The sequence below is a fragment of the Protopterus annectens genome, chromosome 9.part0, assembly GCF_019279795.1.
Source record: "Protopterus annectens isolate FY-2018-M chromosome 9.part0, PAN1.0, whole genome shotgun sequence".
Classification (NCBI taxonomy): Eukaryota; Metazoa; Chordata; order Ceratodontiformes; family Protopteridae; genus Protopterus; species Protopterus annectens.
In genome coordinates, this window is record NC_056743.1 from 158,621,354 (window position 1) to 158,639,938 (window position 18,585).

General features: G+C 37.1%; 1 protein-coding gene across 1 annotated transcript in view; it reads right to left on the minus strand.

The window, feature by feature from the left end:
- Positions 1–18,585, minus strand: part of LOC122811104 (hatching enzyme 1.2-like) — a 204,082-nt gene that overhangs the window by 108,800 nt on the left and 76,697 nt on the right. The window contains exons 5-6 of the mRNA XM_044082681.1: positions 8,879–9,037; positions 2,439–2,556 (exon numbers count right to left, since the gene is read on the minus strand). Coding sequence (XP_043938616.1) covers positions 2,439–2,556; positions 8,879–9,037 — 277 coding nt within the window. The remainder of the gene's footprint in view (positions 1–2,438; positions 2,557–8,878; positions 9,038–18,585) is intronic.

The window sequence follows — 18,585 nt, forward strand, 5'->3', positions numbered from 1 at the left end:
GGGTCTATGTGTCTGCTTTGAATTGTGTGTGATGGGTACAGCATGTGCACTACTAACAACCTGACTGACATTAGAAGTGATTTTATGTGAGATTTTTCCCTCCAGTGACATTGTGTAAATATTGAATTTCAGTATTTCGAGACTATAAAGCCGAACTTCCCAAATAGCGAAACCTTATAACCACAAATCCGTAAATGTTGTGGTGTTGCGCTATGTGATGTGGGATGTACTGTATGCCTGATGTATGGTGTGGTGTGTGGATATTGCTGGAGATTAAGGTAAGTGAATATTTTTTTAAGGGTTTTGGGTAGGGATTTGAGTGTATGTGAGTGTGTTTGGATGTTTTAGGTGTGGGTTATGGTAGGTAGGTAAGAGTATGAGTGTGTAAGTGCTGAAAGTGGTGGTGTTTGTACATATGTGATGTGTGTGTGCGAGGGGACTGTAGAGCGTGTAGTGGTGTGTTTACTGTCTTTTTCTGTTTGGTGCGACCTCAGAGTTAGTATATATAAGTAGCTGGGGTGCTGGGGGGGGGGCTTGCCTCCCTGCTTATATGTAGGGGAGGTTTGTGTATTTGTATTGTTGTGTTTGTGTGTGTGTGTTTTGTTTGTCTGTTTTAGTGTGGGGAGGATGGCGTATGCGTTGTGTGGTGTATGGTGTGTTTACGTTCGCAATTTTGAATTTCATGCTTTTGGTGTTTTGGTGTTTGGGTTTTTCGGTTTTATAGTCTTGAGATACTGAAATTCGATATTTCAGTATTTTGAGATTATAAAGTGAATCCATAAATACCTCTCTCACATACCATCTCACTTCTTTTTTTGTGGGGGGGGGGTTACTTGATTGCCAGAAAACATGATGCAATATCTACAAGGAAAGTTCATATCCATGGCAACAGGTCCTTTTTTATTGATTACACGTTTGCAATGAAACCAAGATCTTCTTCTTCCAGCTTTTTCCCAGTTAGGGGTCGCCACAGTGGATCATCTGTCCTCTCATGATTGGCAGTGGAGTTTTTACAGTTTTTCTGTTGCCAGCCTGGCGCCCAACCTTCCACAGAAGGCACACACACACTCATACCTAGGGCCAATTTTAGAGTGTCCAATCCACCTACTGCATGTCTTTGGGATGTGGAAGGAAACCGGAGCATCCGGAGGAAACCCACGTGACCACAGGGAGGACATGCAGACTCCGCAAAGAAGGCACCCCAGCCGAGAATTGAACTGGAGAACCTCTTGCTGTGAGGTGACAACGCTAACTGCTGCACCACCATGGCCGCCCTGCAATGAAACCAAGATGTGGTAAGGAAAACCTTATCTACCTAATTGCAAGAGCATTTGACCCCACAAAATCATTTCTCTCTTTAGAACATCAGGAATTGCTAGCTGAATGTGTTATTCTGGAAAATATTGGATTACCAGGTTGTAGCTGAAAAGGTTATTTGGACTTTGAATCAATACACCTACTCTGCTATGAAATAGTAAGTAAATAAATAAATAACACTGGTTCACATAGTATCCCGAAGACAGATCTTTTATTGCTTTACTGTGTTTGTTGATGCATCAAACAAGCAAATTAACTAACTGCAAATAATGAAAATAGAATTTAACACTTTCCTGTGAACATCTCAAAAATAGAGTACCCCCGTTTCCCAGTGGGTGATGCGGACTTGTTCTGAGTCTTATTTAGTACTAATTTGTAAAACATTTAACATGACTTACTGCAAATCTTTGCATGGCACCCTAAAACTAAAAACATCAGTTAGACATTTCAGATCCAGTAGTCAATCAGGAAACAAATCAAGTCCCATTTCACTCCATCCATTGGAGATCTATGACTTTTTTATCTGTAGGCCATCAGTAGTGGAACTTCCTCACTGTTGAAGTTAGAAGATGTCCAGCTTGATATAGTCTTATAAAAAATTGCAAAGAATTGCTGACTAAATATGTTGCCTGTAATTACCTATGTACACTTACATAACCACTCACATACAAACCTTCAGGCTTGGTTATAGACTGAACGGTTTCTCAGTATAGTTAAAGCCCTAAGGTAAGATTGTTTCATGTGTTATACAATCAAAGCTGTTCATCTGCTATTTGATTTCTTATCTCACGTCTGTATTACCATATTAATATAACACCATGTAATTAGGTTAACATAATACAACATTGTTTAAATCTGTAAATATTACACTTCGGTTTACTTTATTTATATAACAAGGCTGGGAATGAAAAAGAGCCCTATTGGTCCAGATCCCATTCCCACACGCATGAATAAATAAATAAGGAAGAAAAGGGAGTAAAACAGAAAGAGGAAGTAAGAGGATGAAAAGAAGAAAATAATTACGTAAAAGAAGAAAATGTTCATAAATAGTTTCCTCTGAAGGCATTATGAAAATGCATTAGACAAGAAATGTAATAGAACTAAGAAAACCAAGAACTCACCCAATATATGGCATGATAGTAAGGTAGTCTTTCTCAGAGGAATGCGGCCTAAATCGTATACAGGTCTCCCTTTCAAGTCCCTCCATCCCTCGCCTTATTATGGACTGTTCACTCTGATCTGAATATTAGGAAAAAAAAACACACAGGATGCACAGATTAACAAAATTAATTCACTTTGCAGAGAAACCTTAATTAGTTGATAACATATTACAACAGTGATAATTCTAACCTGGTAAAGCACAAAACTGAATTACTGTACTACTGGCCCAGTGCTACAAGGAAGGACATTTTGTCCACATTTCAAGCAGATGATTTTAGTTGGTAGTCTGGCGGCCAGAGGGCTGAAAGGCAGGTTATCATTTCTAGATTGTGAGGAGGGAAATACTGTTTGCTACTTTATGCAAATCTGACAGAAATGGAAGCAATGGAAACACTTGATAAGGGTGTTCCCTTTGTACACATCCCACGTGCATGCAAACCTTGGTTTAAGCACATTTGGGGGTAATAGTGGGCAAAAAAAATTTAAAAAGCCCCTCGCACATACATATAGACATGCATGCACACACATGCATGTGGATACACACACATACCTATGGTGTGATAGCACTGATTTATTGCTGTTATGATGAAAGGCATCTGATGGCAATAGAAAGACAGGAACTAAAATAGAAGTAAACAAACAAATAAATAAAAATAACAGAATAACACCACCATAAGCACTGGACTACTTCATTATAACCAGTCCATTCTTGAGATACAGTACCAAAGAGAAGGAAAATGAAAAAAGGGAAAAGTCATAGCATCATTCAGTATAAAAGCACATATTTATTTAGATTTTTGGTAAGTGAAGAATTAGTTTAGACAAAAATTATAAGACATGATCAAATGATCATAGGTGTTACAAAACAACTGAGCCTCAGCACCACTTCCACCTTGGCAGCACCCACCCTTAGGCTTTGCCTCCCATTTTAAGGAGGTCTAGGCCCATCATAACAGGAATGAATTTATGAGCACCCATTCAGTTGTCTAAAAATAATCAATTAAGATGCAGCTGTCTCATTTATAGGACTTGGGAGGAAAAACTAAGGAAATATAAAAAAAAATAAGGAAACTATTATAAAAGGAAAAAATGCTGTCCAGGGCCAGGAAGGTGCAGGTGCCAATTTGGAAGCAATCTCTCCTTTGTCTGAACAAGCAAATAAGGTAACTGGTGAAATCCTCTAAGGCTAACTTTAAGTCCAAATTGGCCATATCCACTAAGGACAATCACAAGGCCTTCTTCACATATGTCCGCAGTCTCAAAGGTAACACCCAAATCAGCTCTGAACTGGTGGTCAAGAACACCACATAAACAAATGCTGTAGATATAGCCAACCTCTTGACAGACAGGTTCAGGGAAAACTTCAACCCTCTGTCATCCCATCAGTAAACCAGGACATTCCCAGCACCTGCCCCCCTTCCCTCATCACCAGGGATCTGGTCTTCAATGCCCTCTCAAAGAAAAAAAATACAGTCTCCATGGGACCCAAAAGCATCCCTGGCTGCATCCTACATGAACTCAGGCATGAGCTCTCAGCTCCATTAGTCACCCTATTTAACCAAAGCCTGAGCACCAGCTTTGTCCCAGCCGAATGCAGGGCAGCCACTATTCCTCTATACAAAGGTGGAGCATCCACTGACCCAGGCAATTCTAGGCTCATCAGCCTAACTAGCCTGATCTGCAAGGCCATGGAACACATTATCATGGATCTTATAAACAAGGACATTGACAACCTCCAAACACTTGACCCCACACAGTTTGATTTTTTCAAAGTGAGATCATGCCTGTTAAACTTGGTCGACTTCTTTGAAACAGTCACCAAAGCCATGGATGAGGGGGAAGACAGTGCATACCACCTACCTTGACCTAGCCAAAGCCTTCAACACTATTCCCCATGCAAGCATAATAGATAAACTCTCCCAGCTAGGCATCAACCCATATGTTACCAGATGGCTAGCTAACTGGCTCACTGATAGAACCTTCTCATTCAAACTAGGGGAATAGCAGTGTACCTCAAGGATTGGTCTTGAAGCCTCTCCTGTTTGGGATATAGTTTGCTGAGGTGCAAGCCAAAACCAGTGGTCTGTGGCTGACCAAGTTTGCAGACGACTGCAAACTGGGTGTTGTCTTAAATTCCCCTAGTGATGTGAACATCCTCCAAGAGGGCCTTACCCAAACTAATGACTGGTGCCAGAAGCATGGCCTCAAACTGAATCCCAAGAAATGCATCATTATCCCCTTTGGGGAAAATGGCATCCCCACTAATTATCACATTAATAACAATGTACTAAGCACCCAATCAGTCGTGAGGGCCTTGGGCATCCAGATTGATAGCAACCTTACTTTTGACCTCAATGTTGCCTCCATTGTACAGAAGGCTTTCTACATGGCCCACTTCATAAGTAAGGATATTTCATCCAGGAACAAGGAGGTCATAACATCCTGTACTCCCCCCTTATCAGACCCATTATCGAGCACAATGCCCTCCTTCGCACATCTTTCGCCAAGCACATGCAGCAGCTGGAGAGACCACAGAGGATCCTGACCAGGAAAATCCAGGGTCTCAAATACCTGTCTTACACAGATAGGCTAAAAGCCCTGTCCCTCTACTCAGTCTTGTACAGACTGCTCAGAGGTGACCTGTGTCTGGCATAAAAGGCCATCTCAGACCCAGCCTTGATGGAGTTGCTGCATATCTGTAAGCCAAACTCCAGTCGCGCAACCCACAAGCAAGGCCTCAACTTGGACTGTGACATTAATAGAACTTGGTGGGATAGATTTATGTCACAAAGACTCCCCCATCCATGGAATAGACTCCCTCTCCATGTTATGCAGAGTACCTGCCTAACCCTCTTTAAGAGGAACCTGGATGACTGGATGGGAAACAGAAAATACACCCCTGGGATCCCACCCGTGTCCCTGCTGGACAGGGGAAACAGGTTGCTGCCTTTGTGGGAACATGGGTGAAATTCTTGGCTAGGCTTATAAGGCCCTCCAGGCCAATAGCCTGGTATCATCCTATGAACCTATGAAATGACTCACTGAATACATTCAATAAACAGACAGTGGCTGAAGGGGTTTATGATAAATGTTCCCTCTGTGCCTGTTCAGTACCTAAATTGTTAACTTATACTAGTCTGCTGTCACATGCAAGCAGTTAAAGACTATATCCCTCAATGGCATTTCTTGCCATAAAAAAAGCAGATCTGAATTTTGTTTTCAAAAAGATAGACAGTGTGAGCAAGTCTTTTAGAATCAGGTCCTGTTGTATAAATTAAATCTTTTAATAATTAACAGACATGAATAACAAGTTAATAATAACCAGTAACTTATACACACACACACACACACACACACACACATATATATATATATATATATATATATATATATATATATATATATACACACATATATATATTTATATGTGAGTGTGTGTCTGTGTGTGTGTGTGTGTGTGTGTGTGTGTGTGTGTGTGTGTGTGTGTGTGTGTGTGTGTGTGTGTGTGTGTGTGTGTGTGTGTGTGTGTGTGTGTGTGTGTGTGTGTGTGTGTGTGTGTGTGTGTGTGTGTGTGTGTATTTACGTTCATTGATTGACTCATCAGGCCCAGGACTCATTTCAGTGGAGACCTATTAGGTAATCTATATACATGAAGAGTATAAGTACATTAAATGAAACATATTACACTATTGTATGTATATTGTGCTATGTCAGAGTAGAAGAAAATAAACATAAATAAAAAAGACTGATATTCAGGTTATAAAAGCAAAGTGTATCTTCATCCTTAGGCTTAAATGTGTTAGTCTGAAGTAAATCAAGATTATTGGTTTAAAGAACTGTTTTGAAACAGATGTTTTGGGAGTGGGTAAAATAATGAAAAGCAATATCTAATCACTGAAAAAAATCAGAAAAAAGATAAAGTTTTGAAAAATATCTAATAACTGAAATCGACCAAATACACTGATGAAATTTACTGAACATTTTACAATATATGGAATTAAGATGATTCAAACCCAGATTAGTGATTTAGCAGGCCGATAAGCATTTTTTAAGTTTAAGTTTGGAAGACTAAAAAGAAGGAAAATCCATACCTAAAGTACATAGAGCAGGCTTACCCAGAAAGAAGATATTTGTTTGTTTTTTCAGATTTATATATGAATATATCTATTGGAAGCTTGAGTTAGGCAGTACACTTTTTAGGAGTAAAGAAAGGAAATTTATATTTAGTGTTTAACTGATCAACCAAATTATTAATTAAGCCACACATATCACCTGGTTTAAATGACACTGTATCTTTAAATATTATCCTTAAACTACACTCAACATAACTTTTATTAACAGTTTATTTTTTGTGTGTACATATACATCACTTCTAGTATATCGGTTCATAATATATTTAACCTGTGCTTTTAATGTGACAGAGTGTTTCTACATTTCAAGTGTTTTTATGGAAGACAAATTTCAGTGATGTTCATATGTATTTAAATTCCATAGATATATGTTTTATATAAATATTTTGTATTTATTCAATTCTTGTATAATTATTTATCAGTGCACGTATTCTTTTTATAAGAAGATATCAACTGTAATTAATTAACATTACATCATGTGACATGGTTGGTGATATAAATTGCTGGGGTTGAGATATTTAATCAGTTCTGATGAAGTCTGGTTATTTTATGCATAATTAAACTTGTTGAATATATTATCCCACTGTGGTACTCTGTGGTGATTTTCTTGATTCTTCAAGCATCAGGTGAGTCACCTTTTGGTTCTTTTAGTCTTAAAGTCTCCAACTACGCACCTCAAAACAAATACTTTGACTCATTATAATGTTTGGGGGGCTTCATTATTAACATCATGCATACTCACTGCAGCATATATCGATGTTTGATCCCTTAGAAAGGGCTTGTGGGTTGGACTGTTCTGAGGTACAGCAAGGTGTTTTAGCCATCAGAGGTTTGCTGGCATCTTGATAGCATAGCTTCCCCAGATGGCAAAGATAACTGAATGGTTACTCATCATATCAAACATGGTGGGGTGGGTGATGCAGACCTGGTCAAGGAGAGTGCTCCACAGGATCTTACTACTCATTATAATTGGAAGAAAGTACGGGTGGTAGAACCTATAATATGCACGGATTAACAGTATGTCGGGTATTCTCACACTGAGACAATTACTGCTTGTATCACACATAAGCAAAATTTCAGTTTTTCTCCAGAGGATGGTGTGAGATACTACTGGAAAATTCAGTATGGCAAAGACAGCCTACTATCACCACTTCCTCAGCATTGACTTGTAGCAAGACCAGGGCTACCTGCCTGCTTGCCTGCCTGCTAGGGAAAGGATAAATCTTGGAATATTGTGGAGTAGACAGAATGATACTATAGAGCTACTGCACTCCTTTCTTTGAAATCTTCATGCCTTTATAAAGTGAAGTCAGTTACTAATACTGTTTTATGTTCCAATTCATATTTAAAGCATGAGTTGGTAACTACAGATATAAGCCTTGCTCACCCAAATGTGTCCATATCAGAGTATAATCATGCTTGTGGCTAGGGTACTGAATGTTGGCACATATAATGTAATAGCCATGGGCTCTGAACGCTACTAGTCCATTTGATGCCATAAAGACACCCAAGGAGGGAATGAGTTGGGTACCAATTCTTTATTGGTATTCCAGGGATAAGATGGATATCATGCAGTGGCTTGTTCTACTCTGCCTAGTACAGAATTATTAGGATCTAACACCAACAACCAGAGGGCACAATATGAACTTGCCCTAAGTCTTCTACTCATGGATAATGTGAGAGAGAGTTGATAACCTTGGTACTCTGCAGTAGATCCAAGACACTTACAGCTTGTTTCCATGATGATATAATTTATGATAGCAGCTACTAACTTTGCACTGGGCTTTTAGAATAAACAAGAACAATGGACCATTCAAGGGTTGAAGGGATCCCAGCAGTGGAAGAGAGAAGCTAAAAACTCAGTAACATTCGTAATCCACTATGACCCATATCATGTTAGAGGTGTCTGGCTTATATGTAGTACTGAGAAAAAGTGCGCCAAGGTCAAATTCCAGGGAAGAATGTGACACATAAAAAGAGGGATGCTATTGTAATTGATCCCTAATTAAGGCTACATATTGTACTAAATCACAGAGCAAATAATGCCTTTTCATGTAGCAAAATTAGTAAACTGCTATCTGAACCACCAGATAGTCTTTTGATGGCTTAGACATTTAACTGCTCTAGATAAAGCAGCATGATTTCAATGGAATTAGCTGATAAAAGCCACATTTCTGACTACTTCTAGTGACAGAGAACCACGGAATTATGACAAAGCTCACAACAGAGTGCAATATGTTTTGTTCATTGTCTTCATGATGTGTCCTTACCATAATGTGGGTAAATTTCATACGGCACGTAAACATGGCCATCATTGGAGGACTTGGGCCATCTACAGGAACTTGTGGCACACTGGTCAGCTGTTTCCAGGCTGTTATCCACTGCAATATCTCCAAACACAATAGACACATCTCCAAACTTATTTCCTTCTGCAAAAAAAAATAAAACATAACAACAGATGCAACGTATGAAGATGTAGTAGGCCATTACTGACTAAACCTTTAATCTGCTATAAAAAGTAACACAATTTATGTTTATTTTGCTTTCACAAAAGTAATAGAACACAGGATACCCAAACTGAAGAAATATGTGTCACAAAAGTTCTCATGACTCAAAAATCGTTCAAATGTTTAACTTTAATAACCTGTTGAATGAAATCATCCAGCTAGGCTATTTTCAACCATGGCACAAGGTATCATGTTATAAACAGCATTGTATAACTACAGAACATTAATTATAACAAAATAATGTGCATAAAATAAAGTTATTTGTGCTATAAACAGATTAGACAAAGTGTGTCAAACAAAGCTGTAAGCAGAGTTACATCTCTAAATGTTTTGCAGATGTAGACCAGAAATCTTGTTAGCATCAGCCAGTTATAAGATTTACTCTAGTGATTAACTTACATTAACTTTTGTTACTTCATATTCCATGCCAAACAGAACACTTAAGGTCTGTCCACTAGTCAGTGGTCAACTTGAGGAAATATCCTAGTGTAAAGAGGAGTGAAACAAGGGTGTCCCTTAAGTGGGCTATTATTTGGGATTCTTATATTGACAATATTAAAGACTTCCATGGGATTATTTTCAGATGCATATCTCACGTCAATTTTTTTTTGTTTATATGATTTCAGTCTTTATAATTCCAAAGTTAGAATATTTTTGTAATTCTGTTGGCTTATTATTTTAATTTGGAAAAATGTATAGGTTATGCAATAATTCAAATGATAATCTTACTCCTGTTTATCAAATTAAAATTAATATATGGGACATAACTTTTGGAAATAAAATGTATTATCTGAAATGCTAGGATAACATAATTAAGTTAGTTCATTTTGGCTTATTTAAATGGGTGGTTTATAAACAGCCTTTTAAAAAGAAAGTCCATGTCTTACATTCTTTAGTATTAGCCAAGTTAGGTTACTTTGACGGTATGCTTCCTTTACATTAATTAGAAGAAAAAAGATTATTAGAAATATATTTTGAATTTATATGAGGTGGTACATTAAACTGAATAAAAATAAATATTTTTTATTGTAAAGTGGCGGAAGGAGGTTGGGGTTGTTACATCCTATGTTACATTTGTCTTCTCTTCATTTATATTATATATTGCCTAAAGACAGCAATACTGATAATACTATAGTAGGACATATATTTTGGAAGGAGTATTATGAATGGTGGGAATGTTTGATATCTGGTAAAAGAAAAAGGTGTAGAGTCTGTATTTATAAGAATATAAAGATAAATGCTAGAAAGTAAACCTAAAGGATGTTTAATCAGATAGCAGATTGTGGTATTAATGTATTATGGATAAATTATATTATTATTATAGCAGGTCATGAGTACCTTTAGATGATAATTTTAGACAAAACATTCAGGAGAGATATAATACGTTTATAAATTATTTAGAATTACAAGATTTCCTTTGGACGGTAATGTTAGGCAAATTTCCAGTTAAGGGGAAAATGAAATACAAAATATTGTCTGAAAAATTATGTGACATTTGTTAGACAGAAGAAATAATGAACTAAGTTCTTATACTTTAAGGTCTAAGGGCTTAAAGTTATTGGAATAAAGTGTATAACACTCCTAGCCTGAACTTGGTCAGCAGTGATCAATGGTCTAAGCCAGTAAACAAATATAATTAATTAATTAATTAATTAATTAATTAATTAATTAATTAATTAATCAATTAATTAAACTTAAATAGATTTGGACCAAAACCCCCTATATATATTTTACTGCATGGTCAGTATAATCTCTCTTGAAAATGAAAGGGATGAAATTAATTTTCAGTACATTATGGATTTTATGGCTTCCTAAAAGTGATATTTTACTGTAAAATAAATTATGGGATTATGATCTTATTATGAAAGAATATATATTTGTTATGGCATAATAGATGGGGAAATTATCCAAGGTTAAGTAAATTACATATTTTATCTTTTCTTTGTTTCTTGTGTATTAATAGCTATGCATTGAACTTTCTTTCTGTGTCACATATATGTAACTTGCTTCATATAATAAAATAAAAAGCCCCTACGCTTTTTGTTGGCTGTTATGAGATCTTTCACATCCACCTGAGCTACCACCATCTCAGGCAAACAGAGCTTTAGTTTAACATCTTATCTGAAGGATTGCACACTCATTAGTGCAGTACCCAACACCTTATGCTGCATTACAGTGCATTAGAACTTAATCCATGCACCTGAGGTGAGAATAGAACCCATAGCCTTCTGATGTTCCAGCATCAAAGGCAAGTATCTACTTGTTATATTGTGTCCCTTTGCATCTTATAACCCCCCCCTCAGACAAATACAGACCATCCCACAAGTATAGCTTAAATGACTCAAATGGATCCCCAATATTCAGTAATGTACTGGGCTCTGTACTAATTGCTCAGTAGTTTGTTGCACCCCTTAAACCACCCTATATCTACCAGGAAATGAGCAGGAGGCACAGCTATAAATGCTACATTGTATGCTGCTTATCCAGTGTCTTCCTCCCATTATTCTGACTCCTGCACTGCTGGGATCCAATTCCCAGATGGATCATTAATCCTTACCTTGTCCATAAATCCAGTGCATATAATGAAAAGAAACCTAGCAGACATTGATGTTTGACTCCAGGAAAGTATTTCATATGAGATCAGGTTGTTTAGGACATATTAAGATGGCGGTAAGGAGGGCTTTCTAAAACGTATCTCTGATAAATCTTGCCTTTTACAGTAGTTTCTTTTAATCAGTTTGTCTGAAGATCAGTGGAAGGTCTCTAGAGATGTTTTTTGTTTCTGTCTTTTTGTAAGGGAAATAGTTGGATGGAAGTCTCCACTGTTGCTGGCACAGAGCTTCCAGGTGCTGGAACTAGGGTGGGCTTGTCATGAGAGTAGGAGATGTCACAAAAACATTCAAGAATGTAACCTGGGAAAAGTCTACCTCTTATGCATGAAAGACATGGCCAGCAGCCCAGAGAATAAACTCCAGCAATGAAAATAGTAGGGAGTGCATTTTGTAAATTGTGAAAAGTAGTAAGCGGGTCAAGGAGGCTTTAAAACAAACAAAACGCAGCGGATAGAACAGTGCCCTGAGATGGCATTAACATGTTCTAGATGAGATAAACCTCAGTACTGACACTGGGGTCCATTCAATAACTTTTCCCCTTTCTTCCAAAAGCAGGTGTTTTCATTGCCCAAGTTATAATTTGGGACGATCCACACTCTATTAGTAGAATTGAGTTTGTATGTTTTAATAAAGGATATTCCATTTTTAACTCAACTGTGAACTACCTACTATTTTATTATTTTGTACTACCTATTTTAAATTTCAAATTTCATTAGTGAACTGGGTGTGTAACATATTTCAAGGAGTGAACTTCACACCGTCCACACTGAGAAGTTTCTGCTTGGTTAGAACTGCTATATAGTAGCTTGGGAGGGATATCTCACATCTCACCTGCATCCCATTGAAATATATACTTTAGGCAATCCACAAACAACACAGATTAATTCATCAGTTTTTATTTGTTTATAATGTCAGTGTTTTATTGAGTTGTAAAAACTAGTTAGCATTTGTGACCTACTTAACAAGAAAGAGGGTAAAGAACTGAGATTCACAGGTGAGATTTAAAGGTAGCGGTAACTAGTAGGCAGATAGATGATATCTAATGTAAATTCAAAACTTTCTTGAGATATGGCTAGCCAACTTGAAGAAGAGGGAAAACTTTTAAGAACAAAGTTTTTAAGCAGGTATCAAGTACAAAACATATGTTTTCTTACACATTTTCACATGCATTTATTTTATTTATTGTATTTGTTCATGTTTGGCATTCAGTATGCTCAAGTGGAGAAAAATGTGGCATTTTCTCAGTAGAACAAAAGCAATTGAGCTTATTTGTGGACAGGGTTTTAACTGCATTCAGTACTGACATGCCAGATGAGTACCCAGAGACTTATTAAAGGAAAACTCCACCTTAGAACTATAAAAATCTAATTTTTCACTCTTCTTTCTTTTAATACCTCAAAATTACCCTGACTGCTTCTTATAGAATTTTAATATGTTTTCTGCAAAATGGCTGCTTTGTCTCATATTTTTGGTCTGTTCCTCAAAAAAATTGTGGTCTGCTGACAAATCACTACAGATTGGCGTCACTAAATAATGACACACATTTGAGTTTCAGACTTAATATCTTTCAGGAAATGCGTGCTAACGCAAATCCAGTTAACCTAGCAACTTTCTAAGCATATAGAAGCAATATTTATAATCTGTTCCTATTTTTAGGCCTTTGTCACACCGTTATTTTAGGATTTGTCCAGAATTCTTGCACAACAAGGTTGAGAGGTAAGGCTGCAACGAAAAACATAGCTAAACTGCAGACCTTTGTTCAAAGTATCCTTTGGTAGTCCAAGATGAATTTGCAGTGCCCTCCCCCAAACTTTTCTCTCAGGTGTCAGAACGGTCACTGCTCTGAGGGATCCCTGCAGGTCCATATATAAGTGACAGTTACTAATGGAAAGTAAGGATTTGAAAGTAATTCTGTTCCCCAATGTCATCAATGCAAAGATTTTTATTTTAATTTGTTCATTTACTTATATAGATGGATAGGTGAAGTACTTCAGGTTTCCTTTTTCTAATGTTTTAATGAAAGGGACATAGCACATGTAAGCTAAAGTAAAGTCAGCTGTATATCATGGCTGCCATCAACTGTTACGTTGCATGAATGTTTTGGAGAGGGTGCCTGATAAACCGATACGTAGAGCAGTTGAATGTAAAATGGGAGATGAGAAGTTCAGATTCAGATCAGGATGCAACACAACTGAGCCAATGTTTGCAGTGAGACAGATAGTTGAAAAGAAGCTATCGATGAGGAAAGAGTCCCTCTGAGCATTCCTAGACTTGGAGAAAACATATAAAAAGGTCCCAAGTAAGCTGATTTGGGCAGTACTGTGGTGGTTCAAAGTCCCAGAAACATTGCTAGAATTAGCTCAGACTATGTACAAGGACCCAATGTCTCAAATACGAACAGTATTCGGTCTCACAGAGGGGCCCCCAGTGGGAGTGGGAGTGCACCAGGGCTCAGCTCAGAGTCCACCACTGTTCATACTGGTGATGGACTACATTAGCAAATGGGTCAGGGGATAGAGCAACAAATTTGCGTTATGTATACGATGTAGCATTACAGGCAGACTCTGAGCAAGAGCGCCAGCAAAGGATAGGGGAATGAAATGTAAATGTGAAGGCACATGGTATGCAACTAAGCACAGATAAGACAGTGGTAATGGCAGCAAATTGGGGAAATCAGAAGAACCTGAGAATTGAGCTAGAAGGAAAGACAGTGAAACAGGTTAATAGCTACAAGTATCTGAGAGGGGTGGTTGAGGAGAAGGGAAGTCTGAATGAAGAGGTCAAAGCTAGAATTTGATGCACTGCAGCCAAATGGTATAGAGTCTCAGGTATGGTCTATGACAGAAGAATGCCAAAAAAGCTGAAAAGCAAGGTGTACAAGACAATGCTTTGACCAGTACTACTGTATGGTATAGAAATCTGGGTAATAAAGACATAGCAGATGAAGACAGATGAAGAAGCTAGAATTGATGGAAATGAAGAGCCCGAGAAGGGTGGTAGGATACATACTGTGGGAGAGATGAAGAAATGCAGATATAAGAGCAGAAGCCAAAGTAGCTCCAATTGCAGAAAAGATCAAAGAGAACAGATTAAGGTGGTTTGGACACATGCAGAAAAGCAGAAGACAATCTGGTGAAGAAATTTGGGACAGATAGAAGAAGATAAGAGGAAACAAGGATGTCCAGCAAAGAGGTGGCTGGATTGTGTGAAAGATGATCTGTGACAGTCAGGCATGAGTGTTAAAGAAGGCAGGAGTGAGGCACTGAATAGAGAGAGATGGCAACAGTTAACACAATACCCCGACCCCATGTAAAAAATGGGAAAAGGGGGCTGATTGTGATGACGATCAACTGTTACATTTCCTTTGTTGACTAGAAAATGATCATGCACTCCACTTGTGTAAGAACTGACACAGTCAGTGGAAGATGTCTCTTTCCAAGGATCTGTGCACCAGATATGTATCCTCCTCTGGAAGGATGTAACAAGAAAGCATAAAACACCTTGTTATAAACAGTAACAGGGCATCTAGCTGATAGGGTTGCCACCTATCTCACTTCCTGCAGAGAATTTTAAGATATGGCTCTAAATGTAAGGATTTATATGTTATAAATTCTAGCTGAAACAAAACATTTGCAGTTAAAATAGACCTTAAGGTCCTGACTGCTAGAGTTTACTGCTTTTTGCTGTGTGCTGCATATTTTCAGCGTGTTAGTAAGCTTTCTGCTATACATTCTATTATGTAATTCTGTTTAACCTTTGTGCAGAATTAGCCTATTTTTTGGTTTAACATTATAGTAGCCTGACTGCTAGAGTTCACTGCATTTTGTTGAGCGACGCTTATTTTCAGCGTGTTAGTAAGCATACAGCTATACTGACTTTAAAGTAATTCTGTTTAAACCCATGTGCAGACTTAGCATTTTTAGTGTAACATTGTAGTAGCTTGCCAATATTGTTACAATGCAGTTGGTGGATATCTACTGTTTCTATTTCTGCTTTCTACTCTAAACCGTCACTGGCCTGGTTCTTCCTCGTCACTTTTATTACACAATAAGTACAAATGCGGAAAGCTCTCCAAAAGTAAACCAAATAACCAAAAAAGGAAGGGCAAGCGTGCCGAAGGAGAGAAAACAACTGTTTTATTTAACGTCGTCACCAATCAAATATATCAAATACATGAACGCTTTTATCACACTCGCGTTTTCGTCCTGTTTATACTGGACTTCATCAGATACACAAAAAACATTTTAATCAACCACATTTATACTAATTATTAAAACCTTTGGCCAGTAGAATTAAGCAATTCATTTTAAATAAACAAATCAAAACATCATCTACCTCATTAATAAATAAATAAGTATAAAAATCATCTCACTACCTTTAAAAATAAAACTTCCTCTAAAGAGTTTGATAAAATCAAATTATTTTAAATTACTCTTCTTATCATAAATTCATCTAAAAGTTGGTTTAAAAACATTTTGTTTAAAATAAATGAAATTCAAATGGTAAAACTATTGAATTGAGACTTGGTGCTTTCTTCCCTTAAAAAATATATGTATATTTCCTAGTAGAACAGTGCCACCTTCTGTCCTTTTTAAATATTACACCATTTTTTGTATGAAACAAGTGAAGAAAAAAGAAAGAAAGAACAGGAAAAGGTTCTCATAACTTAGCTGCTCTCAATTTTAAAAGTGGAAGAACGGATACATGTTCATTAAGCCCAGGAATTTTACTTGATTCTAAAGTTATTTGCCACCATAGTTCTTTGTACCCTATTGTATCTTCCCAAGGGCCTCCACGAATATCACTTTTAATTTGTTCTAAGACAAAAAAATGAAATTTATATCCCTCACATGTCTTAGAATGCTTATATAGAGCATTTGTCTCTTTCGCTTTTTTTATATCATAAATATGCTCGTAAATTCTTCTCTTAAGAGTCCTCTCCGTTTTGCCCACATAGAAGGAATTACAATTTTCACATGTTGCAAGGTACACTAACCCTTTTGATTCACAATTAAAAAAACCTTTACTATCAATCCACCTTCCTCTACTTTCCAAAAAAATGTTTTTTCTTTGTTTGTAATGTACTCACACTGATTACCTTCCCACATCTATATGTTCCTACTTTTCTTCTGTTTGTCATTCTATCATTAGTGTATTTGTCCTTTCTACTTTCTAACATTCCTTTAATACTAATAGAATTTCTAAAAACTATTTTTGGTATATTCTTAGGAAGAACTTCTAAATCTGTAAGGGAAATAAACTTTTCCCATTCTTTCAAAAATATTTTCTTGGTGTTATTATTTAAAGCATTGTATTCCAGAATAAGGGCCTGTTGATATTCCCTTTTCGAACCGATTTCTTTCTCATAAAATTCATTGTTTTTATTACCTTCCTTTTCACCCAGAATAGGCTTAAATCGATCCAACCTACCTTTCTCTACTTCCATTCTTATATCTTTAATAAAATCTTTAGGGTATTCCCTTTCTAGAAACATTTTCTCTAATAAATCACATTCCTTATTAAAATCAATTACATTACTAGTCATACGGGAACCTCTGACAAACTGTCCTTTCACAATATTTATTTTGCAATGGGTCGGATGTGCACTATTAAAGTGTAAATATGAATTACAATAAGTAGGCTTCCTAAACACCTTAGTTTCTAGAAAATTATTTAACTTTTATATTTCTAGGTCTAAATACTGAACATTATTTTCTGAAATTTTATGTGTAAACCTAAGAAAATTAGTAGTCCCATTAATGTAATCAATAAATTCATTTCATTTAATCAGGCCCCCTGTCCAAAAAATTATAATACCATCTAAGAATCTTCTATACAGAATCCAATAGGAAGAAAATCTTGAGTCTAAAATATATGTTTCTTCCCAATTGGCTAGGACAAGGTTAGCAAAGGTGGGTGCACAAGCCGCACCCATGGCCACTCCTTGGACCTGCTGAAAAAATTCGCCATTAAAAAGCAAAAAATTATTTTTTAAGACCATTTCCATCAGGCTTGTGCACATCACCTTTTCTTTTATTGCACACTTATTTAATCTTTTGTCTGTTTCCTCTCCTACTTGCTACTCTCTGTGTCCTCCTCCTCCTCTCTACTTTATCACAAGCTTTATTTCTTCCTATTCCCTTGTATCTCAAACTTACGTTTACTTTTTATTTTCTTTCGTCCCCCCCACTCCACACATCCTGACTACCAACAACGAGCACTGCACTACTGCATCCTGACTGAAATTGGGTGTCCCTATCAACTCACTGGGAAGAAAGTGTGCCAAATTATTTCATCTAGTATGTTAGTCAGCCCTGCAGTATTACAGTGATCTTACTCTAGCTGTACTTTTTTCAAATCCTGCCTACTAAATTTTTTCCTCTGCTAATATGAACACGTCACTAGGGATCTCAGTATAGGCTACAAATGATCTTAGTTTAAAAATGCCTATAGTCACCCAGTTTCTCAGGTTCTTTATAAATGGCCCAATTTCCCTCTATCTGTGCTTAAGCTAGTGTTTACTTTGCTTCACAGACCATATGTTTTACTTCCATATGTCCGGAGTTGTCCTTTCACACTTTTAGTGTGCATGCTAAATGTCCTAAGTCAGAGACTCTCTGAAACTGAAGAAAAACTATAAAGGGAAGAAAATGTAAGATGCCTCCCTTGCATGAAGTTTTATTCTTTCTCGATTCCTTTTGCACCCTGCCACTTACCATTCCTCTAGACCGCAATGACAGATAGGTTTTCTTTGAATCTATGTTCATCCAGAAGTTAGGCTCTGCCCACTCCAGTCGCCCTTCGCATCGCTCAGACTAACTCTGCTCCCCTATCCTACCCCCATTCTCACCCACCCCC